The sequence below is a fragment of the Amblyomma mixtum genome, chromosome 2 (assembly GCF_055824585.1).
Source record: "Amblyomma mixtum isolate Tamu chromosome 2, ASM5582458v1, whole genome shotgun sequence".
In the NCBI taxonomy this organism is placed as follows: domain Eukaryota; kingdom Metazoa; phylum Arthropoda; class Arachnida; order Ixodida; family Ixodidae; genus Amblyomma; species Amblyomma mixtum.
The window spans coordinates 308,393,441-308,421,200 of record NC_143013.1 but is presented as its reverse complement, the minus strand read 5'-3'; the positions used below and the strand labels follow the sequence as shown (position 1 = coordinate 308,421,200).

The 27,760-nt window shown below is 48.8% G+C and overlaps 1 protein-coding gene across 1 annotated transcript in view; it reads left to right on the top strand.

The window, feature by feature from the left end:
• The window catches only part of LOC149364889 (neprilysin-1-like), a 75,191-nt gene that overhangs the window by 30,735 nt on the left and 16,696 nt on the right, over positions 1-27,760 (top strand). Inside the window, exons 2-10 of the mRNA XM_089570215.1 lie at positions 6,221-6,484; positions 7,430-7,751; positions 9,681-9,725; positions 15,209-15,370; positions 18,396-18,479; positions 19,542-19,747; positions 22,873-23,055; positions 25,070-25,156; positions 26,355-26,479. Coding sequence (XP_089426341.1) covers positions 6,308-6,484; positions 7,430-7,751; positions 9,681-9,725; positions 15,209-15,370; positions 18,396-18,479; positions 19,542-19,747; positions 22,873-23,055; positions 25,070-25,156; positions 26,355-26,479 — 1,391 coding nt within the window. The 5' untranslated portion in view covers positions 6,221-6,307. The remainder of the gene's footprint in view (positions 1-6,220; positions 6,485-7,429; positions 7,752-9,680; positions 9,726-15,208; positions 15,371-18,395; positions 18,480-19,541; positions 19,748-22,872; positions 23,056-25,069; positions 25,157-26,354; positions 26,480-27,760) is intronic.

Below are 27,760 nucleotides of genomic sequence, written 5' to 3'. Positions count from 1 at the left end.
GCAGTCCGATGTGAACAGTATGTAACTATAGCAGCGTCTTGCGGCAGGCTGTCAGGCTTAAATTACGCAACGGCGTGGGACGCGGTGTTTCGGCCATCGAGCGTTACAGCGGTTGGCTCAGCGCGCTGCAGCACGATCAGCTCTGCAGGCCGCAAATTCTTCGCACAGTCTTTACACTAGCCGCAACCTATTGCAATGGGTCTTTTTGAAGCACCGACCGCTTTTGATCGGCAGACCTGAAATAAGGTCTTCCAGCCGCGAAGGCGTTACTCCTTCTCGTATCCAAACTGCTACGCGCTGGCAGTTAAAGAGGCGGGTCGGCCCCTCCACGCCTTCTCGACACTCGAGAAGGCGCCCATGTGCTGTGCGATGTCAGTGCGCTTTGAAGGTCCCCAGGTGGTCGAAATTATTCCGGAGACCTCCACTATAGAACTTCTTTCTTCCTTTCGTCTTTCACTCCGACCCTTTCCTACCTTCTCTTACGGCGCGGTTCAAGTGTCTACCGAGATGTGAGACAGTTACTGCGCCATTTCCTTTCCTCAAAAACCAATTTTCAATACTTTTTTTTTTCTCGTGAACATGCTGACGTCTCCCCTGTGTGCCTGCCGAAAGTAGCACAATTTAATCGGTGAAATGCCATTAGCCATCCTGGCGCAGTATCACATACTACGAGGGATGACAAGCCGTTGAAAAAATTGCGTACACTATGCCGTGACGACTTCCGGTGGGTGTGATGTCACACCGTTCCCGTGGCTATATCGATACCCAAATAATACATCTTTCGATGATCTTAAGTGTTAATTACGCTTAATTACACATCCTTTCATCTAATTAGACCCAAATCCGACATTTTTCCGACCATTCTGTGACAATGGGTGAGGTGCGTTTCCGCAGTCAACGCAAAGAGTCATGGGAAAATCGTCTGCTAGCTACTTCCGGTTCCAAATTTTTGAACTGATTGCATGTTTCGCCCTTTTCACCGCGTAAGTTGACATCGTTTTTGCGATAAATAACTCTTGGTACTAGTCACTGATTGCACTGAAGCATCGAAAGAGAAATTCACCTTCGCCTCATGCGCAGTCTGCAAGTTGATTCGCCTTGTAGCCTGCCGCAGTTGGGATTTTAGGGTGACGAAAGGAGCCGATACCTAACGCACTTTTCGCTCTAATATGGTATGTTGCGCAGCGGAGAGCTAATCACACATGCGATTGAAGTAAGTAACGTGGTGACCTTGACTTCATGCAACGTGTTTCCAGCGAATCACTGAAAGCAGTAAGTACTCGGTAAAATATTTCTGCTGCGGAACACGCGGGCGAGCCATTTCATTTTATTCACGAAGCTCCGTACAACACAGCATGGCATCTATAATCTAGCGCCTCTACTCTCCTTTGCGGCGTGTTCCTGCGAGTTGTCACATGAAATGCCACCTGCACTGCATCTGGAATAACAAAAAGGCGACAAGGCGATTTGTTACTGCACCATGCGATGTGCTGAGACGCGCGCAGCGCGCAGTGACATACAGGGTGTTTCACCTAAGACTTTCTGCAATTTTTAAAAATAAGCTATTTGAATTAGATGAGCGCTTTTTCTGGAATAGCATTGTCAGTGGTGTAGTACATCATAATGCAGCTAAGACGTGCTAACTAGCAGGCTTGTTAACCAATATTTAATAGTTAACTTTTAAACTATTACCGTTGGGCTCCTTAATTATTGAGAGGCATGTAGCCCACCGCAAGTAATGTCCATATCCGTTTTTAGAATTTCAAGAACGCGATTATCCTCGGCGCTGTGGTCCAACAAATTTCGCCTACATCGCGCAAAAATACATGCGGTTTGAGAAGCTTGCAGGCAAAGCAACCTCTCCAGTGAACCTAACTCGTCAAGATAGCCAAAATTTGTTGGGCCACAGCGCCGAGGATAATCGCGTTCTCGAAATTCTAAAAACGGATATGGGCATTACTTACGGTGGGCTGCATGCCTCTCAATAATTAAGGAGCCCAACGGCAACAGTTTAAAAGTTAACTATTAAATATTGGTTAACAAGCCGGCTAGTTAGCACGTCTTAGCTGCATTATGATGTACTACACCACTGACAATGCTATGCCAGAAAAAGTGCGCATCTAATTCAAATAGCTTATATTTAAAAATTGCAGAAAGTCTTAGGTGAAACACCCTGTATATGGGTCGTCTGCTAGCACACTGGCGGCTCTACACGCTGACAGAAAAATACGAGCATCGTCTAATCAGCTGCACAGATTGCAGTTTATCAAAGTGCGGCAATAAACGGCTGACTTATGCGCTAAACATGTCGAAACGCACACGAAATCATCTTCAGCGCATATGCACAACATACATGGACTATACAGCGGCTGGCATATATCAACCATGAAAAAATACGCTTACCTCTCTAGATTGTCCATTTCAGCGCTCAGGTCATGCAGATACGTAGTACGGGCTTCTTTTTCGATGCTTCAGTGTAATCAGTGACTAGTACCAAGAGTTATTTATCGCATAAACGATGTCAACTTACGCGGTGAATAGGGCAAAACATGCAATCAATTGAGTAATTTGGAACCGGAAGTAGCTAGCAGACGATTTTCCCATGACTCTTTGCGTTGACTGCGGAAACGCACCTCACCCATTTTCACTATGCTGTGACGACTTCCAGTGGATGTGCCGTCACATTGTCCCCGTTGCTATATCGACGTCCACGTTATGTCGACATGATTTCGACTTTTTTGCCAACAATTAATTTACCAATTAATCTACAGTCATCAAACTTGTCTTCTAGGTTCATTTTTTTCCTCTTCTATCTGAAGCAATCATTGGTTTCCTTCTATCATTTTTAGTTCCCGAGTTAAACGCGTGTGACACGCTTTATTAACGGACGGTAGTATGAGCCATTAAAGGCTTTCGGCTTAAAACATAACGGGCAAACAAGCGTGTTACTGACCTTGGCCGTTTCAGGCAAGCGCGGGCAGGCTCGGCGGCGTTCTGTGCGAATGGCGTGTGCAGAGAGAGGAATCGGCGGGCGCGGGGCATTTAGACGCAAATCTTCTCCCGGTCTTAAGTATCACCGATAAATCAATGGCACCTCGGCCAACGCTCCCAATCGCTCTCCGACCGGACCTACTAAGAGCGGAAGTTGGCATATGGTTTAGGGTTTACGGGAGCATCTTAAAGCGACTCAGGCTATGAGGGACGTCGTAGTGAAGGACTCCGGAAATTTCGTTCATCTGTGGTTCTTTAACGTGCACTGACGTCGCACAGTACACGGGCCTCTAGAATTTCGCCTCCATCGAAATTCGACTGCCGCGGCTGGAATCGAACCGGCGTCTTTCGGATCAACAGCCGAGCACCATAACCCAATGAGCCACCATGGCGGCAGGCAGTTGGCACTTGAGCTGATGTTCCATGTCACAACAGAAAATTTTTTCATATAAGCCAAGAATCCTACCTTGACCACTTTTTCCCTCCATTATCTTGGAAAGTCTTTGCATTTTTCCCCCAGTAATTATAAAGCATATGTTTTTGACCGTTGCCGTTCGTAGAGATTTATGAAGGTCAAAGTTCGGGAATTTGCCAAGTATACTACAACTTTAGTGTCTGTGTTTCCTGTTGTCCGCTCCATCACGTATTTGTAGCAGGGGCGACCCGAGAGAAACGTTGGCGGCTATCGCTATCCAAAGTTATGTGTTAACAATTCATTTTCAAGCCTTATTAAATCAAAATGCATTTCTTTAAAAAAAATGAAGGAAACCAGCGCGTACTTGAGCTCTTGTGCATGACTTTTACAACTAAGGCTAATGTGTCAGCTCAACATACTTACTCCCAAACTGGTCGGTCCGTTGTGTTGGTCGACGCCCTGACTTCGGGCACTGAGAAAAAGTGGTGACTGGAATGTAGGATATAGGTCGTTCAACGAAAGTTCTAAGCCGCACAGTTGTCCATCATATAGTATCGTATATCGCTGATGCAGCGACGATGTGAAAAACACGCCGCCGGATACAGCGCTGTATTTGCGGTCCGCGCAGAGATAAAGGCAAAAACGAAACATGTACCAGAGAGCGGCGGAATACGCGAAGTTGCAACACCTCCTTTTCGTTTTATTAGTGATCCGCAGAGAACATAAACGTCCGCAGCGTGAACGCTGCCGTACACGCTGTCGTACATATAGGTTAGAAATTAAGCAAACAAGAGAGGGGGGATGAGGGGCTCGTTATAAATATGAGAGAAGCCAACAGCCACAGAAACCAAGGGACGTACACGATGGATTTTTAATTAATTTATTTATTTTGTGTTGTTGTTCGGTTAAGAATATTACTGAATATGTTACCGCTTAAAGGTAATTGATTACAAAAGCAGAAGAAAGAAAACCACATGCCGCCGGTGGGATCCGAACCCACGACCTCCGAATTACGCGTCCGGTGCTCTACCGCTGAGCTACGGCGACGGCTGTCAGTTCTTCTGCTTTCGGGGGTATTTATGTTTACAAATAACCTAACCTTTAGAGTGTTCACCAGCGCCACTCACGCTCTTAAGCGGCGGACGTAGCACGTCCTGAGTTACCGCTGATGTGACATAGAACGTCATCGAACGTCATCGGTTCTGGCAGCCTTGACGCCATAGGAAGCATAAGAGGGTTCTCACACAGCTTCCACTCTCGCCGTTCGATGACGTTCTACGTCACATCAGCGGTAACTCAGGACGTGCTACGTCCGCCGCTGAAGAGCGGGGTGGCGCTGGTGAACGCTCTAAAGGTTGGGTTATTTGTAAACATAAATACCCCCGAAAGCAGAAGAATTGACAGCCGTCGCCGTAGCTCAGCGGTAGAGCACCGGACGCGTAATTCTGAGGTCGTGGGTTCGGATCCCACCGGCGGCATGTGGTTGTTCTTTCTTCTGCTTTTCTAATCAATTAGCTTTAAGCGGTAACATATTCAGTAATATTCTTAATCGAACAACAGCACAAAATAAATAATTTAATTAAAAATCCCTCGTGTCACTTGGTTTCTGTGGCTGTTGGCTTCTCTCATATAGGTTAGAAGTATATCCAGCAAAGAGGCAGTCATAGTGAGTACGCACTATAGGGAAGAAGACTGCAAGGCGGTGTTCTGCGCCGATCGCCGTATACTAGCCATATCTCGGAATCATTTTCACGGCTCACTTGGAAATAGGTCTTTGTGAGGAAATAAACCTTTGCGAACTGGAAACAATAGCGACTGCCGTACCTTGAGAAGCCTCAAGGCGATCGTTAAGAAAGGCTTTTCGCATTGGCATCGATTGCACCGTTCTCCCGCTTCTTTCCTGCGTTTGAAGCCGAGTATTCCCGGCATTCCTGCGCGTCTCCGTAAGGGACTAACTGCTAAATATCCAGGGTCCCCTAAGCCAACTGGTCCGTCAGCTGGTCCGAGGCCAACCAGGCCCGCTACGTCGGGGGAGATGGGTACGAATAATGGGGGTGTAAAGAGGAAGATGAGCAGCGGCGACCAAAGATGTCAGAAAAGGCTCTTTTGAAGGCAGACCAGGTGGTAAAGTCTGATTCATGGTTCCTGTGCCATAGGCTGGCCACGTCCGAGAGGTAAAACACCACGTTGTTCAATTTCATGGCGTCGTCCCACCGGTTGTGGCCGCTTATCCGCTTGTAGGAGGCAAGCCAATCCTCCACGTCGTGATCATCGGACCCGGTAAAAATGGCTGGGTCCCGCTGTCGGAGAGCGCCAGGGCAAACGACGGGCGTAGGCGAAAGGGAAGATGACTGGCTTGCGTCGGTGGACATGGCTGGAGCGATCGTTCTGCTGCGAAGCTCCAGGACGTTGGCCAAAGGCTGTACCCAGCACAGCTCCACCAAATTGTAGCAGGATTTCCGGGGAAAGGAACTTAGCGACAGCTAGCCAAAATGCCGGTCCGAGCTTCGGTCATCCAGCCAGCGATCTCGCGCCGCGCGCTAGCGGAGCGGCATGAAATGGCAGCGGGGCGGGGGGAAAAATGTTCCAAATCAGAATGGGGATAAGGGCATTTGTAGCATGCAGGGGAGGGGACAGGGGTGGTCGAGGAAAAAGAGAGAACGCGTGTCAGGAACACCCAGGGTGTATATGAAGACCTTCTCTAATGTTGTGACGGTGAAAATTCGTTTGGTGTTCGGGATGGATGGTATTGTCACACCGTTGTGTTCCACGCCGGTGGATAAGGGCAGGGGATTCCCCGCGGCGCCTGCGCAGTGCGACTGACCCAGTGCCGGCCTGACCCTGGAGTGGAGCGAGGCGTCCACGACGGTCCTGCGGCTGGAGCAGGGTCCGCTGCCGGACATGGCGTCGCCCGAGGACCCGGTGGCCGTCAGCTTCCGCACCTCGCCCAGCGGGGGCGAGCGCATGCCCAACGGCCTCACCTACCAGGCCACCCAGGCCGGCCTCAAGGTCACCGTGCACGAGAACCCGCTCAGCACGGTGCTCGAGTACCGCAGGACGCCCTCACCCGTCACTCCGGTTCGTCTCGGGTCTTTTAGTTGCGCTGCGTACGCTCTTTGAGCGCTTCAAGAAAGGGTGGCAGTATCCCGTAACCTAAAATATTCTGCCGTTGCTGAGACAGGGCCTAAGCAAGATATTTTGGGGCGAGAATGAGAACAGCGCGGTGAGGGACTGAAAGGAAACTGATAGCTGTAAGCTTAACAGACAAAGAGAGAACAGCGCGGATTAGAGGACCAACATGAGTTGATAGCTGAGGCAAAGAAGACGGTTGTGGTAGGGCATGTAATGAGCGGCGCAAGTAACCAGAGGCTCCTTGCAGTGACAGAGTGGGTCCGAGGGAAGGGTAACAGAGTCAAGGGCAGCGTATATGGCAAGGTAAGCGATAAGAGAGAGAGAAACGCATTACTGTTAAAGAGGTGTGGCTGGTGGAGTTCGGGCCAGCTACTGATAGCCGATGGCGGTGGAGTCGGCCTCCCACGCCTCCTAAATAGTTTGGGCAGGAAAGTATCGAGAGGAGAGCCGTGGAAGGCTCACTGGGACAATGAGATGTGAAATAGGGTGTGACAGTCCCTGCAATGCAAGGTACAAGAGGTGCGCGGGAAACGTCGAGGAAGAGAGAGAGGAAAAGGAAGGCCGGATGGGTTTATCAGAACAGGGTTACTACTGGCTACTCCGCGCCGGGAGGAAGGGATGAGGCGATGAAAAAGGGGAAAGAGAGGGATTGAGTAAGGATCAAGAGTGTCGAAGTCGTGACAGCAGAAAGGTTGAAATAAAGATGGTCCCCGGGTAGTTACAAATCCCTCGATGCGCAACAGTGGACTTTCTTTTGATGTTGTTGAACATTACTGTATAAGGGCACGCTGCAAGAATTGGAACGAATGTGGGCATCGAGACATATAGTTCGCGCGCACCGCAGCGTTCTCGTGTCGACGGGTCTGGTGATCCATCTGGTTCCCCATGCAGTACCAGGACGCCAGCCGGCCGGACGCCGTGCTCAGCCTGCCCATCCTGTCGACGGCAGGCCGAGACCTGGCCGCGCTGTCCAGCAAGAAGCCGTCACGCGACGAGTCGTGCGCCAGCTTCCCCGGGGGCGCCCAGCGGCTCAGCGACTGCCACGCCAAGCCCCCGCCGCCGCCGCTGGGCTCCGCGGCGCCCTCGGCTGGACAGCGCGCCCGGGACCTGTCCCTGCTGGCGTTCGTCACCCTCCTGGCGGCCGCGTGCTGCGTGCTCGCCTACCTGGCCTTCGTGGCTCCCAGGATGCCCGCCGACAGGCTCGTCTTCCACGGTGGGTCCCCCGACCAATGAACGATTGCCGTTAGCATTTTCCCGACCGCAACCGTGCATACTGCTACGAAGGGACGTGTACAAGCTTCAGGATCTGCGCAGCTGAGCAAAAATCCATCCTGGTCCGGGGCCCGGACCAAGGACTATCGCCTGTCCGCGGAAGTCACTCTATTAGCTAAGCTAGCTATTATAAAAAATACTGTCGGTCCACTTGGTTGAACATCGCTAACATAGCTCGCATTTAGCGACGCAAGTTCGAAATCGCCACTCACGCCCAGTCGAAAAACACAACAAAATGTTTCTGCCCTCACAACAGATTATCTGTAATGTTTTTCACCAAAAACTTCTTAAAACAATAAAACTTTGTGTAATTACTGTAGAAAAAAACTACAGATCTAGAGAAAAAACAACAGTACTGCAGAAAAACTACAACACTGCAGAAAAATCTGTCGTTACGACAAAACTAAAAAACAATTTGTTGTATTTTTGACATGGTCCTTTTGTTTTTTTCGACTGAGCGTTTACATCTGACGCTTGAATAACCCAAGGATCACCTTCTTCATATTATTCAGTTGTGCCACCATGTTGAAAAAGGGACATAAATTTAATTCAATTTAATTTGAACTCAATGAGATCAGGTATAGAGGATTCAGCCCGTTGCGACCTACTCTATTCCAACTCTATGCCAGCAATAAAATTTTATCCTCCTCCTCCTCGATGTGGAAGCTCCATTTGTCCAATGTGCTTGAGAGGAAAGTTCTCAATTTGGTGTACATTTGAAAGAAACGAATATTTTTCTCTACGATCCATTCAGCGCATCCATTCGACTACGGAGGAACGCTATTTCGTGCAGACGCATCGTGCTCACTCGAGCAAAGTGTGAACTAGATTCTGAAAAATGTGGCAGAATGGCGAACACGCTGACCCTTAGCCAAGAAACGTGTCACAAATTTCAACCTGCAAGCCACACTTTTTACTTGCACGGGTCCTTGCTTTACAGGCAGGACTTTGTTTCATCTTAGAGTGAACACCAGCTATAATTTGCATTCGGTCGCGCCTATCTCAGGATTTGTGGAAAAAAATCAAGAGGTGTGCGACACTTATTGGTTCGTAATAAGGGAGTAATTACTCATTGACGTCCACCCGAGCGCAGCCATACGGCCACAACGAAAGGCTATACAGCTTTCACAGAAACTTCGTAGTTAAAGAAAAATTCGTCCTGGTCCGGGGTTCGAACCCGGGACCACCGCCACACCGGAGCAGTCGCTCTACCAATGGAGCTAACCGGTTGAGACAAGCCGCACCTTCCACAGTGGGTGTGTCCTGAAAATGTCCTGTTCCAACCTCGGATTCGTCACAGCATTCCTCATCATCATTATCATGATCATGATCATCATGATCATCATCCTCCTTCTCATCATCATCAGCCTGACTACACCCACTGCAGGGCAAAGGCCTCTCCCATGTCTCTCCAGTTAAGCCTGTCCGTTGCCAGCTGCAGCCACCCTATCCCCGCAGATGTCTTAATCTCATCCGCCCACCATCACAGCGCAGCATTCAGTGCCAGAACTATTGATAAACTGGTCATCATTTTTTTCGAGCAAGGTTTGCTATGATCGCTTTGTAGAGATATCAAGCGCTAGCTCTACAGAGAACATCCTGTGGAGTAGACGGCGCGGGCATCACCGTTGTTTGTAGTAACCAAAAACTGGCGCGTTGACATGCTGCCCAAACACAGTGATCTCATGTGAAGACTGGGAACGGCGAAGTCTGTTCTTTTTCTCACGAGCCAACATTCTTCAGTTGCATTCATCCCTCGTAGTTTTTGCGCGTGCTCGTATTAACTAGATAGTTTAAGATAATATTACTAAGTGACAGCGTGTGGTAAGTATACCACTCAGATCATTTCTTTTGCTCTTTTTTTTTTCAGACCCCACCGCCAGAATCTGCCTGACCCCTGAGTGCGTAAAAACAGGTGAGATACGTTAAAACTCGGTTCATTTTTACGGAAGTAATTATTTGAGACAAAAAAAAAAAGAACCTTAGATATCAGACGCTATTATGATACACGAAGTGCCCCCCACCCAAAGTCATGATTTTGCTTTCTCAACAAGAAAATAACTATGATGCATAGCTAATGTCTGCTACGGAAATAGAGTGGTAAAATAAAACATACACTCGCCAAAGATGGTTTTTAAAACATGACGTTTCGGGACCCCTACGGGTCCCTTGTTCACAATGAAAGATGGACGGAATGGGCCTCTTCTTTGGCGAGTGTATGTTTTATTTTACCACTATGCTTCTCCCTCGCCAGACAGGATTCTGTCGAACCCTTGACTACGGAAATAGATCGAGTTACTCGGCCATGTCATGCATACAGAGAATTTTGGAAGGAAAAATTGCGCTGACGAAGTAATCAATTTATTTATTTAAAAAATATTGCCAAACAATGGCTAAGCAGAGCGGGCAATTATAACAAAAAAAAAGTTTACATGATTATAACGCGATAAAAGAAAATAAACTCTGTACAAAATTCATTTAATAAGTAACGAGATTTTGACATCAACATTTAGCACGTAAATTCCGTCTACGATAACACCTTTTCCTACATAAATTTGCAGTCCTGAAAAAAAAAAATGCTTAATTCAATCACGCACTTAAACAGTTCCGTGTGCTTGCAGTTTTTTCTTACTTCCCCCTCAAATAAAAATAAATAGCTTCCCTCCCTATAAAAAAAGCCGGAAAAATTAAAACATTGTTCCCTTCCTCTGACTTTTGCTTTAGGGAACAGCAATCATAAAACGTTTCCGTCGACAAGTCACTTGACGGGTGAAGTTCCGGCACCCGGTGCCGACGTCAGTTACGTTCCAGAACTGGCAGCTCATTTGCCGACCAAACAATGCCATTTTATTTTACGGCTCGCTCTGCCCTCGATAAAAGGCCTGGCAGGAACATTGGGTTCCCGTTTCCCCACACTTGCGACAAAACGTGTGACATGCCTCTTTCAGCTGGGTCCCCGTAAACCGCGGAATATTCAGATGGTTACCTTCATTGAGCGGAGTAAAAGAAACAGTGTCAGACGGGTAATTCAGGAAAGAAACGCAATTTTCCCTAATAAAGGAGGCAAATCAGTCGCACATTCCTTTTCCGCCCAAGTGCCACTCCATCCATTGCATCGCGAAAAGAAAAGGGGAGAAACAAAAAAGAGGTCTATCTGTCCTCGTGGCGGGGCCTGGGGAGAAAGTCGCGACAAATGAAAGAAGAAGCCACCTGTCGCACGCCCTGTCGCCCCTGAGAAAACAGCTCGCTTTCGCCCATGGATGCAAGCACGCGACAGCTCTGGCACCCACCGTTTCTCTCTGCTTGTTTTCTTACTAACCCCTTACTGTTCTTCTTCCGACAGCACCTTGTTTCTCTTCGCTCAGCCCACCTCCAGATGCCAAACGAAGACGCCATAGGGAGAAAGAGGAACGATCCTCGCCTCTCCCCACTGTACCTTCCCCACGCCGTCTCTGTTACTCTTTGCACTCCACTTCCAGGTCTTTGCAACAACCCTTTTGACTCTCTTTCTCTCCATCTTTGTGATTCCCTCCACCCAAAAGCAACTCGCATTTTCTTTCCCTGGCTCACCTCCTCCCGTTTCCTTTCCATCGCGTCAACCCGCAACAAGCGGAGTAAAAGAAAGCGCGCAAACAACAGCACCACTAGGGAAGAAAATGGGGAAAAGGGGAAGAGATCGGGGGGAGCGTTGGCGCAGGAATAGGAATCGCAGAGAGGAGAGAAGCGCGTCGTCTTCTGCCCCGTCAGCTCGCTGCGCTCGCTCCCCGGCTTCCCGCGCTGCGACGACCGAGTCACGCGAGCGTGGTGGACGCACGCTAGAGACCCCGTTCGCGCTCCATTGGCGCGGGGCCTCCCCAATCGCATCAGCGAAGCCGGCCAGGAGGCAGCGCCCTCTGGCCGCTCGCTTCATTTGCGCGCGAACGGGGCGGAAAAAGGGGGTGACGCGAGCTGGCTGTCGGAAGAAGCACGTCGCAGCCGTAGCCGCGTCGAAGATATGGGTGCGCAGGACGCCAATAGCCGCCAGCCGGCAAAACGCCACGCTCAAGCTGAGCCAAGTCAAGCAGGACGCACTCCGACCAGAAACCCTCTTTTTCTCCGTACTAATCCAATTCCGTGCTCTCTTTGCAATCCTGCCTTTAGCACGCAGCCTGGCTCTCTCCTCCCCATCATGCACTCATCTCAGAAGAGGCAAACAAACGCCTAGGGCCACGTTCGGGCTCGTCGTATTTCGAAAGTCCGCGGCGTGTCCAAGTCACGGTCCGGTGGCTCCTGGGCTCGAAGCATCGGGTTCGACGTGCGACGCCCTTCAGCGGAATGGGCGTCAGCCGCTTCCCTTTTCTGAGGCGTCACGAAATGGACGCCGTAGGAGAATGGTGGAAGTAACCTGGCGTTCGAGAAGGAAGACTTACCTGCTCCTGCAGATGGCCTGGGCTGTATAGTGTTCAGTAATTATTCATCGACACACCTAGCAGGAACTCATTTCCTGTAAACTGCTGATTCTTAGCAAGCGTTGAAATATTCTTAGCACTTAAACGGCTGCACGCTGATCTACGAGTATTGTCCTCGCGGTCAAATGCAGCAAGAGCTCCAAGACTGAAGCCGCTATTCGCGGTCCGACCGATATGCAGCGTGCACATAGCTTCCGACCTGCCCGTACGAACCAGAACAAATTGTTTGGACACTCTGAGCTCGAAATTTTTCCCCTGTAAGGCTTTCCAAGCCTGTGAATCACTGCAAGGAATGAAGTTCGCATCTTGAAGCGATTCGTCCAACCTCAACAAGTGGCAGATACACCTGAGCAAACCGGTCTGACCCTCATAGAATCCCTCACTAAATGCGCTACTATAGTCGGACACAACTCAAGAAAGAAGCGGCAGATGCCCTTCAAAGGAGGCCCTCCAGCGAATAGCGTCGGCCGATTCTCATGACGTCGTGGTTAATCCCCTTTGACCTACTAGCGTCAAATCTCAGGAGGCGGCGGTAGATGAAAATAGAACAACCAAGACTTGGTCGGATTGACCGCAGCGTCATGAAAACTGGTCAACGCTTCTTGCTGGAGGGCCTCCTTGAGGGGCATCTGCCGCTACTTCTTGAGTTGTATGCTACTATAGCAGTGACGCACACAGGAAAGGATGCGTGTCTCCTTGTTTTCATGCATGTCGCATTGCAAGCTTAGGCATCGAAAAAAAAAAAAGCATGCGCACAAGGAATTGAGCACTCCCTTTTGTTACACAGAATAGTTCGGAAATCTTTCTCAACCAAACAGGAAAATAAACGCTTCATCACGTAACATCAAGAAGCTCCTCTGCTCTTCAGCATTCGAGAACCCACGAGACTCTGAACTGCAGAACTTGCAGCAGTCGCAGGCGCAGCGCTTCAAAGTAAGAGTATACTTCGAGTAGGAGTAGGAGTATACTTCGATTTTGGAGCGGCACGTTTTTGCAGAGCGCGCTTGCACCAACCTCATCACAACGCGGCCTCGAAGTAGGACATGGAGATTTTCTGGACGAGGAAGGAGGAGTCCCAGCTGCCTGTGCACCTGGAGTTGATTACGGCTAGCGGCAGGAAGATAAAGAGATAGTCTATCTGCTAAGCGTACAACTTCATGCAACAAGAAAAGAAAGCTGGACTGCTCCAAATATGAAGTTGCTTCGTGCTGAGTCAGGCATCCTGGCTTCGGGCTCTGGTGGCTTTCCTCCTTTATCTTTAATGACCTCGCAAATTCCAGAAAACTAAACAAGAAGTCTAAAAAAAGCATAGAAAATTCCGCATCAGGTTGGTGAACATATGAATTTCTGTGCTCGCGTGTAGTATATGAGACATGAAATCATTTTGAAGCTTAACGACGGCACAGCACGAATCAGTTTCCAAGGCGGGGTAAGCTCCGGCTGAAACGAACGATATCGATCACCATTTTTTCTTTAAGGAACTGACCTAAGTCCTCCAACTTGTTTCTCTCTGATGAGAGCCGAAAGTTTGGCGATTTGATTGATACGCACGGTAGACAATAGCGATCGAAGTGAAAAGACGAAGAAGGAACAGCGAGGACAAGCGCTGACTCGTGGCTCGCTTTTTCCGTTCAATTTGAGTGAACTATATCGGACCTGTGGCTGTGATGTATTCCGGCACGAAGGATGAAATGCTTTTGATTCCTGAAACGGAGCGGACACCTCACCTGATCTCACCTCTTCCCAGTTCTCATCTTGTTTCGTCCTGATCGTGTTGTCAGCCTTTTCCCACGATGACACGTTGAATATGTCCAACCTGTATCAGGGGCAAAGGCGCCAGCTTAGTGTGGTAACGATATCACGCTCCAAATCCTCTAGCCGTCAACAGGTTGGAAGTGCAAACGTGTCTACTTCCCATCCAGCAGGCACATAGCGCACACGTACGCTCTTCCTCGCACCCTTGAGAGTCGGTGGATCGTGTCATCCCCAAGCCGCGGCGAAAGAGGGAACCGCCTTCACTTTAATTACTGCCCCTGCTTCGGCTGCTGCAGGCTAATCTGCATGCGAATGGCGTGGATCCGCACTCGTCGTAATCCTTATGTAAGGCAGACCGGAGCCATCGAGAATCCTGGGCGCGCGCGGCCGAGCATGCGTTAAGCGAGCGGGAAAAGCTAGCGCTATAGGGACATGATAATTGCGCCGCTGAACATTCCAAGTTGAGGCTGTATTTCTGTTCGCTTCAGTGCAGTCATCCGTTCATGGCTCCCTGAACATTCATGAGCACTGCCTTTCGTCAGGTGGTCTTTTAAGACTGGGCGGGGCAGCTACGTGCCTTCAGTGCCGAGAAGCCAAGTACGGGCGATGCTATCCACCGCCAATTCCCAACCGCTGGCCGTTCAAGGCTCCACTGCACATTCATGAGCTCGGTTCTACGCTGAACGCTCTTTGAAGACGCCGCGTATCAGTGGCGAGGTCTGTGGTATCGAACGCAGCGCTAGTAATCACCGGCTGTGCGACAGTATAGTGAACAGAAAGGTACAGTCTTTGTCAAAAGTTTAAAGCCCAGGGGGTTTACTTCTTAGCCTTGCAGTAGGACTCCTGAGGCATTCTGGGAAGTCTTACCCATTGAAGGAGGCAGAACCAGAAATCTTGTTACCCAGAGGAAATTTGAAGCGCTGGAGATGCATCACGAACCACAGTGAGGCTCAGAAGCAAACCCCCCTGGGCTCCAAACTTTTGAGAAAGGCTGTACGTCGACCTGTGAGCTGCCCCTTAATCATTGGTCCTCGTGTGATGTACGATGTCATATCTGCAGCATGAAGGTAAAGAAAGGCTGTACCCTTGTTGAATACTCCACTAGCTCCTACTTGGCTACGGCTGCCTTCGGGGCGCGGATGTGGGCCGCGAACTCCGTCTCACTGTCTAGTGATGGTGATTGTGTCCCCCACAGCGTCGTCCCTGCTCAACGGCATGGACCAGAGCGCGGACCCGTGCGCCGACTTCTTCCAGTACGCGTGCGGCTCGTGGAACAAGAGGCACCAGATTCCCGAGGACCGGCCGAGCGTCTCCACCTTCGAGGTGCTCTCCGACGAGCTGCAGATCATACTCAAAGGTCTCTCCGCGTTTTTTTTTGTGTGTGTTTATTTTTTTGTGCGAACTCAGTCACAAGTGTTTATCTCGCGTTTTGTGTTTGCCCATTTCCACGGTCCTCGCATTGAAATTCGCCGAAGAAATTAGTCCGTATTTACTGACGACCTATTAGCTTCCGACAAATATCGAATATTGCCACCTTATTAAAGGTGGCATCAAAATCGAAATTATGTAATAGGGGTGTAATTACTCATTGACATCCACCCAACGCAGCCATACGGCTACAAAGGAAAACTATACAGTTTTCTCAGAAACTTCGTAGTTAAAGAAAAGGCTGTGGCTAGAGTTCCGTCCAGACGGAACTACAATTTGCGTTAGAGTTCCGTCCGGACGGAACTGCATGTAGCGATGGGGCTCCGTCCAGACGGAACTGTATCTGACACCATACAGTTCCGTCCAGCATTATCTGCCGCAAGAGTTATGTCCAGGCGGAATTAAAGCTGGCGTTAGGGTTTGGGAAAGCAGTTTGCTTGCAGACTTTTGCATATCCATTTAAAAAAGTGGCAATCCTGTTCCGCCCTATGTGTGACAGGATATTCTGCTGCATCATTTTATTTTCCAAGCAGTCAGTGAGAAATGGCAATAGAACGAGTTTTCGCTTGAGTTTGTTGGTGCGTTTGCATAATGCTTGTTGACCGTTTGTGTATGTCTCAGTCTTTTTCGCGCTGCGCCATCTTGCAGCACAAACAGACAGGGCTTCACATCACTTCGCAAAGAGTTTCTGCACTCTGCTTCTAACAGTGTCATTTTCCCGATCCTGCATGCATGCACGGAAGTTATACCTTCGATGATGCAACTAAACGCAGTACGCGGACAGATGTTTTGGTGCCGTATACATGCGTAGAGAAAACATCTGGATACAGCTTTGTCAACTGGCTATTCCAGAGGCAAAGAAATGCTTTATGTGGGTAGAAATCACACATTTTGTATAGTATGGACAGTACGGACATTAGACAGTTTTACGTACGTAGAACATCCACACACGTAAACGTGAGCAGTCTAGCTCGTGTCGCTTCGTGCAGTTTTAGCTACACTTTTCGGGAAGCAAACTGTGTAGATGTGCCATAGAAACTAAATAATGCGCTAGCATGTTGTGCCGCGCCATCTACTACAGATAAAGAAAGCTAATTTTGTTTAGTCGAGCTGCTTGGAGCGGAGCCAAGCCACAGTGCGGGCGGTAAATACTTTGCCCCTTTCTTCTGAGAAACTTTGAGCGATTTCATTCCACCGAACTGTATGTTGCATGTTATCTTCAAAGGGATTGCATTCCTTTACGTCCCGCAGCATATTGAAATCATCGCTTTTCGAGAAGCGAAGGCGCCCTGGTGTCCCACTCATGTTGACGACGTTTGCGTATGGAGCGTATAATAGCTCTATGTATGTAGCCAAAACGTGCTCCGTTTTGCTTTTCCCGCTGGCTGTGCCGAGGGTCTCGCGACATCTCGCGATATCCCGCGAGGTTTTGAGCTTCGCGTGGTCTCGATATGTTGCTATGACGACCACAAACGCTTCTCCGTCAGGCTTAGGGACTGCTGAAACGGATTTCTATCTGGAAAACAAAAGCTAGTTCTCACCTAAAACTTCATGCGAGAGCAAGAATGGACCAACTGAAGGCAAATACAGCAGTTTACAGCATGATACCACGTCGAGGGTTTAGCGACGAAGCTGTTATCGTTGTGAAGCGGGCGGGCAGGGCGCCGCCATCTTGCCAACGCCACGTACGCAAGCAACGTGAAGACAGACCGCAACGCAAAGATCCGAATCTCATTTAAGTCCGTGCGAACCACGCAGACACTTCACGTTCTGCGCATGCGCACTGGTGACCCGTCAGCGCTCTACTTACGTGAAGCTTCTACGTACGTGAAACTAAAACTGTCTATTGTATGGACGGAACTCTAGCTGCAGTAAATATTCTGTCTGGACGGAACTGCAGCAGCAGCAAATGTTCCGTCTGGACGGAACGCTAGACACTCCGTAAAGAAAAATACGTCCTCGTCCGGGGTTCGAACCCGGGACCACCGCTTCACCGGAGCAGTCGCTCCACCAACTGAGCAAACCGGGACGGCAAGCTTATGGTATGGCGAGAGCGAATTGATCAATAATTAATAAGTAATTACTCCTCTATTAAAAATCTACTCCACCTTGTGGGATTGCCCTAAACATTTGACCGCCAAATCGAAATTATGTTCACTCTATTGAATTTTCGTAAGATACTGCAATAGCATCCAAAGCAAAACAATTGTTTCGTTGTAAATTTGCAATAAATATCGCCACACCAAAAAATTGCACAAACAAGTTCGCATCCACATTCATGAAAAAAAAAACTGCTTTCTTTGAGGCCTCTGGGCAGCAGGGAAAAAAGGGGCGCAGGTTGGACATGTGCAAGACGAACCCGGACATGAGTATATCCGACGTCCTTAGTATTACCAGTGAGGGTGACAACTGCGTCATTGTACCATCTTTGGTATTGAAACTAAAAAAAAAATTGCATTATGTGATGGAATGTATGAGGGGTGCGCGTGTCAAGAACGTGAGACAAACACTTATCGAAACCTCTCATAACTTTCAATGCTCCCTCGACTACTTTTTCTTCTTCCCACTGCAAATTTAAATTGAAGTCCTGCGTTCGTCTTGCATAGACATTTGACGCGTTGCTTAAAAAAAAAACTAACACAAAGTCAACTCATTCGCACCAAGCAGCCGCAGGGATGAGTGATCCAAAGAATAACAAACCACGTACTGCAGTTTCAGTAAACCTATTACTATATTCTGATTGTGTTATATCTGTCTGCATTTATGATTTTATATGCAACAATTTAAGTGAGGCTGACAGGTTGTAGGATGTTTTAATAGAGGCAAAACTCACCCCTCAATGCTTGGCAATGGTCGCATGGTGATATGTATGTTTACTATTTTGTTACCCCACACCCCAAGAAAAAAAGACTGGCTCTCCCGGCTGATACAGAACGCTTCGTTCTCCCTCGCAGACCTGCTTGAAGAGCCACCCAACCCTTACGACAACAGCGCCACCATCAAGGCAAAAACGCTTTACAACTCGTGCATGAAACTGAGTAAGACTCTTGTTCCTGCTATTTTTCTTTTCCTTCTTTTTTTCGTATGCCAAAGTTAGTTGACAATTGCATCATATTTGGCGACAATTAAGCACCGTATCATTTTGAGACAAAGTGCGCAATTTGAATTTGTAGAGTCCCCTTTTTTCTAAATCAGGACTTCAAAATACAGAGAGAGGAACATATTTTACAATATATACAGCCTCCGCGCTGATGCATGCTACGCTTTCACAACCATCTCCCTCCATTCTAACTAAACTCTCATCGGAAGCCAAGGCACTTACAGGAACATTGGCGACAAATAGTAGTGGGACTCCATCGATAGGGTGCGGTGTTCTAATCACAGTGGTTTTGTAAGCTTGTAAAAAAAAAAAACAAAAAAAAAACGAAGTACTGGTGTCGCCATCACCGGCTAATTTCGCAAGTAAAATTTGTGCGTCAACACCAGTTTTTACCCGGATCCCAGAGTTTACACTACATTTCCATTCACTTTAAGATAGTTCAAACCTATCCTTTTCGGTATGGACGTCACGAGTTTGAATCGACTGGCGGGAAGATTTTTAAATGCAATTCTCTCAGGCGATAAATGCGTGTTTTGCTGCCGGAAAACGTGAATATACCCAATAAATGCCAAGGATCATTTTTTTTTTACTGAAGACAATAATTTTATGTTGTCCTTAGTGTCCTTTTAAGATGGTACGGGGCGTACAAGTGATATAGTAACAAAAATAGTAGCAAAAGTGCGTCTTGTAGTCTTATATCAAGCAGCGGCGGCCCGTATGCCTCCAGCTTGCTAATGAACAATTTTTATTAACTTTTACCGGCAAGACTGCCTGAAAGCTGTACTTCTCGGCACTGCGTCACTGGAACAGAGAGTGGTACCCGTTATACTTGGAGGCATTAAAAATGGCGCTCTTTGGCCGCAGATGCCCTTGCGCCACAAAAGTTCACCATCATCATCATTAACAATTCTGCACTCAAAGCGGGCGCATGCGGTTCAGTCTGGTCGTATGGACGGACGAATGGGTAGACGAGAGCCGCGCTCGATCGGCGCGTGCGCAGACGTGATCGAGGAGATCGGCGACCAGCCCCTGCGTGTGGTCCTCAAGAGCCTGGGCGGCTGGCCGGTGACCGAGCCCAACTGGACGGCGCCGCCGTGGGGCATAGAGCGGCTGCTGGGAGACCTGCGCGGCCGTTTCGACCAGGGCGTCGTGGTAGAGCAGTGGGTCGGTCCCGACGACAAGAACTCCTCCGTCAACATTATACAGGTGGGAACACACCCTCTGCTGGCGGTCCACTGACTGCCTGGAGGCAATTGCACTCCTTCCACATAAGGGGGGAAGGGGCGCCAAAGCTTGGCTGTACAAAGTGAATGGCCAGACACACGCATAGGCGCTTTGCCTCATCCGACTTTTCAGGTGACCAATGGTACAGATTTAGCTCTCACGAAGAAAGAGCGACCCTGCTTACCATGAAGCTTGTGGGCGTCAGAGTCAGCCTCGAATTGTACCCCTACCGTGGAAAAAAAAAAGAATTAATTTATTTTCAGTTGCATTTCGTGCATGCAACTTCAGATCAAGTTGACAGTCTGACGGAGTTTAAAGGGACTTGAGCCGTGATACTGCTGATGACAATGATCACGATGACAACTATGGTCGCGATTTCACTGAGGTGTAAAACTTTCATCTAAGCATGGAACATTATCCAATGGCTGCCATGTATGCGTCGTGCTAGAACTCTCTCCATACACTGCAGTGCGCGCTTCGCACGCACGAGGATATTTAATGCAAGGCAAAGACTTTTGCATGAGCAGGGCCTCGCTACTCCGATGGCCACTCTAAGGGCCACTGCAAGGGCTCCTCCGAGGGCTACTTAGAGGGCTACTCTGATAGGAGAAGACAGAAATACGAAGTCACTTGTACGCACACCTTCTGGGTGGCGCAACGAGTAAAAAAAAAACGTGACATTCCTCCCGTCACCACATCACAGCAGCGCGACCGCTCCATGCTGCCATGTATGCGTCGCCACTGGCGACATTTAGGACTTTTTAACCAGCACAAACGAACACAGACGGAAGAGAGGACAAGACAAAAGCTTCCTGTCATCCTTACTAACATATTTGCATCATTCTTTTTTGCGCTAGTTAACATGTCTCAAATGTCGGCAGACCTACTAGCCCTATACTAAAGGGCGACGGCTCAGTCGAGGAGTCCTAAAAGGATGTGGATGGCACTGTTTCAAAATCGAATGGAAGACACACGTAGCTTCGTAATCTCAGCTCCTCAGGCTGCCTCTTCTGCTGCAGCAGCAACAACTTGGAGAGCGCCTGACGGCGGCCGATGGATGTGCGCACTCCACCATCTCACCGAAAACCACACACCTTGGCGGCCAAACGATGGAACGGAGAAGAAGAGGAAAATGTATTCATCTTCTTCGACTCTCAGGACTCGCCCACGCCTTTCACGGCCCAAAAGCTATCGCTCCATTTCTTTTACGTCTTCTCTTTTAAACTGCCCCGCCTCCATTTTTCGCGACGCCCTCCAAGAGAGAGAGAGTTCTCGCAGCGCGGGCTTATCGCGCGGTATACCTGTCAACCAGGAGCGAATTTACGCGCGCCGTCGTTCGCAGGTGAAGGGGGAAAACGTCGGGGCCATTTACTTCCGTCTCAACGGCCGCATTACCCCTTGGCGACTGCTCCTCTTTCGGCACTGCCTCCCCGGAGCGGCTACAGAGCCGTAGCGCGGCTCCCGAGCACGTTCGATATATACGGGCTCCTTAGTTTCTCCCCGGCTCACTTCACGATTTCCCATCTGCCCCCACCCCCCTCTCTGCCCGTACGACCCAAGTCCAGCGCCCTTTTAATGCCTCGATCTCCACCTGTACGCTCGCGATATATAAGGCGACTGCCTGCCGAGGCAATCTTTTCCGCGCCGATACGTCACAGCCCGCTTTTTTGCACCGCTTCAAGAAAAGCGTATGAATACAGTATACACACAGACACACTCGGTTGCCACTCGCCTACAGCTGGAGAGGCAGGGTTGGATGCGTCTGCACTTCTGTGATTTCGTTATGTCACTGCTGTTTTGATGGGCTGTTCTGCCAGCGTGTTGCTTGTTTCAGTTTTCCTTGCATGCGCACACCCGTTACGCAAGTCGCAAAGGCAGTAGTTTTCTAGCGCTCCCCCCCCTCCCCTCCCCCGTAGTTTATGAATACAGCCGCGCGTCGTCATTGCCTTACAGGAGCTATGCATATCCGTGCTTCATTCCGTTGGCCTCTTTTTGCTTTTTTCTTTCCAAATGAGCGCCGAGACGGTTTCGGGGTTCTTAAGCCGTCATTTCCATTACGACCGAAATTCGGTAGCAGTTGCATGTGCCACTTATTTTTGTTTATGTTTTTTTTTCACCGCTCAGACTACTCGAAACCGCCGCGAGTGCCCTTTAGGCAGCATCGATGTCTTGCTGTGGTATTTCTCTGTTATTACCGTGACTTTTTTTTTTCTCTCACATGATCGGTTTTCTGAAAGAAAAAAAAAACTTCCGGTCGTCTCGGAACCTCTTAAAGGTGTTTTAAGAGTCCGTAACTTAAAGGTCCTCGTGGAACTCCATTTATAAAAGACTTAATTAACGGCCACAAGAAAAGTGCAGGCAGCTCCGATGTGAAAGGGGGCAGTCAGTTCAAAGAGAACAAGTGGGGACTCTGGGGGGTGTAGATGGAGGGTGGTAGATGGAGGGTGGAGGCGGAGGGTGTAGATGGAGGGTGGAAGTGGAGGGTGGAAGTGGAGGGTGGAGATTTCTCGCTTGGACTCGAGGCTTCACTTCAAGAGACACCATAATTTTCAACAGACACCAGAATTCCGGGGATGTAGATGGAGGGTGGAAGTGGAGGGTGGAGATTCCTCGCTTGGACTCGAGGCTTCACTTCAAGAGACACCATAATTTTCAACAGACACCAGAATTCCGGGGATGCAGATGGAGGGTGGAAGTGGAGGGTGGAGATTCCTCGCTTGGACTCGAGGCTTCACTTCAAGAGACACCAGAATTTTCAACAGACACCAGAATTCCGGGGATGTAGATGGAGGGTGGAAGTGGAGGGTGGAGATTCCTCGCTTGGACTCGAGGCTTCACTTCAACAGACACCAGATTTCCGGGGCGTGACAGTAGCACTGCTGTTGCAGTAAAAGTGTGTTTTCGCCATATTTATGGAGTAATCATAGGTTGAATGCAGATAAGCTGTTCCCTTTCACTTGGAGCTATCCCTATGCTTTACACTAGCTACGTCTTGCTGCCTTCCAAGCATGCACGGTGCTAATGCAGCGTGGTGTGATACGCCACGACTCTTTAATCCCACACAGCGCCGTACGTTGCTGACCCCTATGCATGTGTGTCGAGCACAGATCGACCAGCAGCTGGCGTTCGGGCTGCCCAGCCGCGAGTACTACCTGAAGGAGAGCAGCGAGAAGGACCGCCGCGCCTACCACCGGCTCATGGTCGAGGTGGCGCAGCTGCTGGGCGCAGAGCAGCACGAGGCCCAGCCGCAGATGGAGCAGGTGCTCGCCCTCGAGACCAAGCTGGCAAACGTGAGCGTGTGCACCGTGCTCACTATTCGCTATTCCGCCGTCAGAGGGCGCCACCGGGGAGGGGGGAAGAAGAGGGAATAGCCACCAAAAAAAAAGCAGAATTGTGAAAGAAAGGAATAAACAGGCTCTTTGATAGACAGTAGAGCACGATGAAACCCACATTATTTTTCGGCGTTTTCTTTTTGCCTTTCAAGAAAATTAGGGATTCGGTTGACGGGGTGCGCAGTCGCGTCTGTTTGACCCGCTTTAATGGCTTCGCAGTTACGAGTATATTATGGCTAGCCACTATGCATACACCCGCGTGAATCGAAACATCGCTGTTTTGAGGAGCACAGCTGGGACAGTCACTTTTCTGATGTTCTTCCTTCCTTCGACTAGTAAGCAGTGCAGAGATGTCGCGCCCGTAACAAGTATATATCTCAATCGCTTGAGTGAAAAAGGCAAAAGTGGCGACCTTACCCTGTTTACCTTACCTTACCTGGTGACCTTACCTTACCCTGCAACGAAATTTTCGGCCAACGCGTTCGTCATCTGCAAATTTTAAGCGTGGTGGCCGATGGTTGCGCTTTATCATGTGGCATACGCCGCAAGTACAAGCGTTTGGTAGGGAGTCTAACCCTAAGTTGTTGGTTTAACCCGTGGCTTGTATTGGTCTCAATTCTAAAAAAAAAAAACCTTGTGTTTTTTCGAGTGCTCCTTCCAAGCGATGTTCAGCTTCACATTTTCTGATATCATTTTTGTGCTGCCGCCCTTTTCCCAGGAATCTTTTTGTCTCTCCGATGTAAGGACACTCGCGGCATGATCCTTGGTAAAAGAAACCTTCGACTTTTCTTTCGAAGGTCAATTTCCGAATTCAGGGAGTGAGTGTTCGAGCGTTGGAATATAGCTTCTTAGCTGACTGAATACCCTGGTTTTAAGCACACTCTGCAGCTGCTTGCTAATCCCTTTAATCCGTACGATGAACATCTACCCGCACGCATGTTGCGGGTAGATGTATTTGGTGTCCATACGAAATGAAGGAGGGGAGAGGGGGGCGGGGGGGGGGCGGAATAGGAGTGTAAGGATCGGTAGGCCTGCGACATGACAGTAAGGCTAGTAAGTTTAGCTCGTTTTTTGTAGTGAAACAGTGAACAGGTAACAAAACAACAGACTTGACCCTTTGTCTGGCACTAGACGGCTTTAGTTGTTTATACTCCATAAAACTCAACAAGCCCAAGCCTCCATTGAACAGGGTTTGCTTGTGCCCTTTATACTGTTGCGTTTACCTGGCTAGGCATATTTCTGCACAGTGTGTTTGCCTTGAAAAACGTTTTTATGGTTCATGCACACACGCGTCCAGACAAGGCGAACAGGGGTCTCTGGTGCGCCGTGGCGCCGCTCGAGGTCGCTAGCTTCGTTTCTTTTGTCTCCCTGCTCCCACAGCTGCCTATATGCTTGTTTTCTTTTTTTCTTTTGAAATTCGTCTGAAGATCCCTTCTTTCTCTCCTGCTCACCGCCAGCGGTTCTCTCGAATATGAGCTTTATTTTTTTATACTTTGTTTCTAAATTAAGTTTTTCAATACAGCCACGCTAGCCGACTGGCGAACACAATGGGCTCCACTCCGAGCAGCCATGAAGGAACGAAATATTGTCAATTTTATTTTTTTCATTAACTGCAACCTCGGGCGATTTGTTCGTCATCTCCATCACGGCCCGTAAAAAAAATTGGATTGATTACTAGTCTGGCGCTTTGGTGGCACGCCGCACTATCCATATTCAAGTTACCCTGCAAAACGAACACAACTAAAAATAGGGACGCAGACGAAGACCCTGTCAGTCCTGTCTTCTCCTGCATCCGTTTTTTTTTTTTTGAGCTTCTTCTAAAAGAGGCTTTTCTCTACTTTAAAAACGTGTAATATGTACCAAACTGATCAGTCGAGAGATCTTTTGAATATGGCGTTTCCTCAGCTCACCCATGACTTCAAAGTGCGCACGGTGTTATATATGCGTGCCTTTCTTTCTTCTTTTTTTCTAGATATCGGTGCCCGAAGCCGACCGGCACGACACAGGCTCCATTTACAACAAGATGACACTGCGAGATCTGTCCGAAATGGTGCCCGTGGTACGATTCTGCATATAGCTTCGCATTTTATCCGCTTGCAACGTGACTTGTGCCGCAAGCGCTTTTGTCTGCACTGTGTCGGAAGTGAATCAGGACTATTCGGACTAGCAAACGTGGAAACCGGGTACAGCGCTGGTCGTTTATAGTAAGGGAGTAAATGCTCATTAGCAGCCACGCAAGCGCAGCCGTACTGCTACAAGAGAAAGCTATACAGCTTCCACAGAAACTTCGTAGTTAAAGAAAAATTCGTCCTGGTCCGACGTTCGAACCCGGGACCGCCATCTCTTCGGGCATTTGTTCTGCCAACTTTGCTAACCAGGACGGTCAGCAGATGGTAAGACGACAGGGAACTCATCAACAACTAGTAGTGGTAACGGTATTGGGCCAAAGTTTAGAGGAATCCGTGAATCGTTGAGTAGATTTGTAACAAGGAAGTAATTGCTCATGAGCATCCAGGACTTTTGTCTACTCCACCTTGGGGGATTCCCCTAAAACATTTGACCATCACAGTTCCCACTTCGAGTTACTGATCAGTTCGCTCTCGCCCTACCATAAGTATGCCGTCCCGATTAGCTCAATTGGTAGAGTGATCGCTCCGGTGAAGCGGTGGTCCCGGGTTCGAACCCCGTACCAGGACGAATTTTTCTTTAACTACGAAGTTTCTGAGAAAGATGTATAGTTTTCCTCTGTAGCTGTATGGTTGCGCTCGGGTGGATGGCAACGACTAATTACTCCCTTATTAGAAGACAAGACAAAATTCTTCGTCCTGTACACGCCGTGGTTTCCGTCACTTAGGTATGCACCAACCAGCCCAGACAAAAGTCCTTATTCAACGTGTTTACCCGAAGTCGAGTTCTTTGCTATGTCAACAAACTCAGCGCGATTCAGCCGTCACCCTGGTTAACCTCGTTGCCGTAACGACCTGCCAGCGAGGGCATCAACGCTTGTCCTGTCTTGTGCGTTCCTTCTTGTTTTCGTTCTTTTCAAGCTGCGGCTCCGTCATTTAGTCCTAAAGTTGCCTGAAACAAAAAAGCCTACTAATGGAACATCATTGAATTACAGCGACCAAGCAGCGCCACAGAAACAGAAGGGAAGAATATATATCGTTGCATTCACACCGTGCTATTCGTTTCTGCTTTTTTTTTTATCTTTTCGCATGCCCAATCTGCTTCGTTGGACGACACACACGGGTGCGCAGTTCAACTGGACCGAGTACCTGGCGGTGTTCCTACCCGTGGAAGTGACGCCAGACGAACCGCTGGTCGTCTACTCGGTGCCCTACCTGCAGCAAGTCGGCAAAATACTGACCGACACCGACAAAAGGCGAGACACGCTTTTAACGCACGCATGCTTAGAACAGTTTCCAGACACTTCGAAGGCGTGTTCAAAATTTGGACCTTTGCACACATAAATTGTGGACAACCGCATTTTTCGACTGCAAATAGTTTATTAACACAATTTTTGTTTCTTGTGCCGTAAGTTTTCAGTATAACAATCAATATATGCACAAAGCTCCCTTCGGCAGGCTTGCATTTATTTTTCTACGACGTTATCGCTATCGTCAAAAACGCTGCCCATAGGTTTTCTATAGGAGTCTTAGCTTCTCGATGCGAGGCAGTGACAAAATTTAAAAGGAAAATTTTGGCACGCAGTGGAAGAATGAACAGTTACCTTCAATATATTCATAACAGTACCTTACAATGACCTACAGCTGCCTCACAATTAAAATTGGTGTCCAAGAATCCTAGGCTTGAATGTCTCGCTTATATCAGGCGCGAAAGGCATAGAAAGTGGGCATGATTCACTATATTCGACTGCCAGTAAGATGCCGCTGTCGAGTCAGTCAAGGCTGCCATGTGCGCCGCTTAGTCGTATGTAACGCATTGCGTATGTATTGGAAAGATTATCGTTGCGAAGTATGCGTTCGGGAGGCCTGGCAAGCTTTGAATATGCCATACGTCGAAACTACTGTGCAAGCAGGTAGAGTTTCCTTAAACTCTGCAACTAAATAGAAAATGAGCGTCCGTTTATGAGTTTATTCCGTCTTACACTTGGTTCAGTGACGATAGGATAGCTGCGGATACTGTGCGTATGCTCCTCAAAGCATACAACAGATGAAACAGCAGTTGTGCAACAGATGAAAGTCAAACTCTGCTCTTACGCCTCTATTTTTCGTATGCTCTCCACCAGCAGAACAGGCTGTTCTACACCATCATTACTTCGACTGTATGGAGCCCTCTGTGAAGGCCTTCTGCGCTACAGTCTCCCAGCTCTGGAGGGTATTTCGCAAACTAATATTAAAATCCTTGAAGCCATGCAAGCTAAAGCCTTGCGAATCTGTCTCGGCCTTCCCAAAAACACCTCCACAATGGGTACTCTAGCTGAGAGCAGACGTCTATCGGCATCAGTGCTTTTAACCCAGGAGCTCCTTCGTGCCCAGGTGCGGTTTGTGGCTCGTGTACCAAACCACCCACTCGCTGAGTACTGCATGGAGGAAATTTCTAACATTCTCCCATCACAGTACCAGCGTCCTGTCACAACCTCCACCGCACCTTGGAGGTATGCAGCATGGAAAATTAAGATCACAATCCCTGGCATTAAAAG